General features: G+C 63.6%; 1 protein-coding gene across 1 annotated transcript in view; it reads right to left on the bottom strand.

The window, feature by feature from the left end:
• The window catches only part of LOC136570009 (transcription factor E3-like), a 9,674-nt gene extending 8,186 nt beyond the window's left edge, over positions 1–1,488 (bottom strand). The window contains 3 exon segments of the mRNA XM_066570428.1: positions 1,372–1,399; positions 1,402–1,450; positions 1,453–1,488. Of these exon segments, the coding sequence (XP_066426525.1) occupies positions 1,372–1,399; positions 1,402–1,450; positions 1,453–1,488 (113 nt within the window).
• Positions 1,489–2,414: the final 926 nt, after the last annotated feature.

The raw sequence follows: 2,414 nt of genomic DNA, 5'->3' as shown, positions 1-2,414 counted from the left end.
CCCAAAAACACCCAGAGAGACCCCAAAATCACCCAGAAACCCCCCAAAATAACAGAGAGACCCCAGAGACCCCCAAAATCCCACAGAGACCCCCCCTAAAATCACCCAGAGACCCCAAAGACTCCCGAATTCCCAGGGAGACCCCACGGAGACCCCCAAATTCATACAGAGAACCCAAAATCACAGCGAGACCCCAAAATTCACATAGAGCACACCCAAAATCACACAGAGACCCCCCCAGAGACCCCCAAAATCTGACCAGAGACCCCCCAAATCATCCAGAGACCCCTAAAATTCACCCAGAGCCCCCTCAGAGCCCCCTCAAATTCCCCGATCTCCTTGGAAACCCCCAAAATTCTCCCCAAACCCCTGTGAGACCTCCCCCCAAACAACCCCCTGAGAACCCCCCAAAATCCCCTCCAAACCCCATGGGACCCCCCCCAAATCCCCGAAACTCATTGGGACCCCCCACAAATACCTTTGGGACCCCCCAAATCCCCCAAACTCATTGGGATCCCCCCCAATCCCCTCCTCGTCCCCTCCCCACCCTTCCAAGCGCCCCCAAACCCTTGGAACCCCCCCAGAGCCCCTCCCCAAATCCCCCCAAACCCCCAGAAAAAACTCTTTGGGATCCATCCCAAACCCCCCCGAGACCCCTCCCCAAATCCCCCTGAGACCCCTCCCCAAATCCCCCAAATTTCCCCTAAAAACTCTTTGGATCCATCCCAAAATCCCCCTGAGACCCCTCCCCAAATCCCCACTAAAAACTCATTGGGACCCCTCCCCAAATCCCCCCAAACCCCCACTAAAAACTCTGTGGGATCCATCCCCAAAACCCCCCTGAGACCCCTCCCCAAATCCCCCAAACCCACTCCAAACCCCCACTAAAAACTCTTTGGGACCCATCCCAAAATGCCCCAAATTCCGAGTAAAAACCCTTTGGGACCCATCCCAAACCCCCCCGAGACCCCTCCCCAAATTCCCCCAACCCCCCCCCAAACCCCATTGGAGCCTCCCCAAAACCCCCCGAGACCCCTCCCCCAAATCCCCCAAACCCCCCATTAAAAACTCTTTGGGACCTTGGGACCCCTCCCCAAATCCCCCCAAATCTCCCACTAAAAAACTCTTTGGGACCCCTCCCTAAAAGCCCCAAATCCCCCCTAAAAACTCTTTGGAACCCATCCCAAACCCCCCTGAGACCCCTCCCCAAATCTCCCAAACCCCCCAAATGCCCCAAATTCCCACTAAAAACTCTTTGGGACCAATCCCAAACCCCCCTGAGACCCCACCCCAACCCCTCCCCAAATCCCCCCAAATTCCCACTAAAAACTCTTTGGGACCCCTCCCCAAATCCCCTCGCCCCCCCCTCACCTCAGCAGCCGCAGCGTCTCGGGGTCCCGGGCCCCTCGAGCAGCACCAGAACCGCGGGGGGGGGCCCTGGGGGGGCTGGGGGGGGGCGGGGACCCCCTGGGCCCCCCCTCGGGACATCGCCCCCCTCCCCCCCCTCCCCCCCCCACGGCGACAATCGGGGGGGGGGGGGGCTGGGGGTCCCTAAAAGGGTTGGGGAGGGGTTTGGGGTGGGGGGGGTCCTTAAAGGGATCGGGGGGGGGGTCTCTGTGGGGTGGGGGGGTCCCTATGAAATGGGGGGGGTCCTATAGGGCGGGGGGGTGGTCCCAAAAAACCGGGGAGGGGGGTCCCTATGGGGCAAGGGGGGTTTCTATGCAATGGGTGGGGTCCCTATGGGGTGAGGGAGGTCTCTATGAAATTGGGGGGGGGTCTCTATGAAATTGGGGGGGGTCTCTATGAAATTGGGGGGGTCCCCAGTTAAGTTTTGGGTGGGGGAGGGGCGGCCCGAACCTCTCCAAACCTCGCGGAGTTCCGGGATGGGGTGGGGGAGGGGGAAAGGGAGGGATTAAAAAAGGGGAGGGGGCGCTTGAGGGTCCCCCCCCAAATTATCCGGAGGAGTTTTTTGGGGGGGGGGGGTCCCGCTCTGGGTTTGGGGTTTCTTTGGGGGGGGGGGGGTTCGGGGGGGTCCCGTCGGGGCCGCGGGGCCTCGGCCGGAAGCGCTGGGGGAGGGGCGGGGCGGGGTATGGGGGGAAGGGGCGGTACCGGAAGTGACATCACGGGTCTGGGAGGGGCACGGGGTGGGGGGGGGACACGCAGGGGGGACCCCGACTCCCTCCCGGCCGCGCTCCCCGCCAGGCCCCGCATCCCGGAGACCCCTCCCCAAATCCAAGCGCGACCCCCGGGGCTGGCGGGGACCCGCAGGGGCCGCCTGCGACCCCCGGGGGTGGGGGGGGAGCCGGGGCTGAAACCCCCCCTCATCCCCACCCAGCCCCTCCCCCACCCGGCCAGGCCCGAGCGGCCGCGACCCCCCCCCGGAACAGGTAAAGGGTGGGGGAGGGGAGGCTTGG

The sequence above is a fragment of the Molothrus aeneus genome, unplaced genomic scaffold (genome assembly GCF_037042795.1).
Source record: "Molothrus aeneus isolate 106 unplaced genomic scaffold, BPBGC_Maene_1.0 scaffold_30, whole genome shotgun sequence".
NCBI classification, from domain to species: domain Eukaryota; kingdom Metazoa; phylum Chordata; class Aves; order Passeriformes; family Icteridae; genus Molothrus; species Molothrus aeneus.
This window is presented reverse-complemented; position numbering and strand designations above follow the sequence as displayed.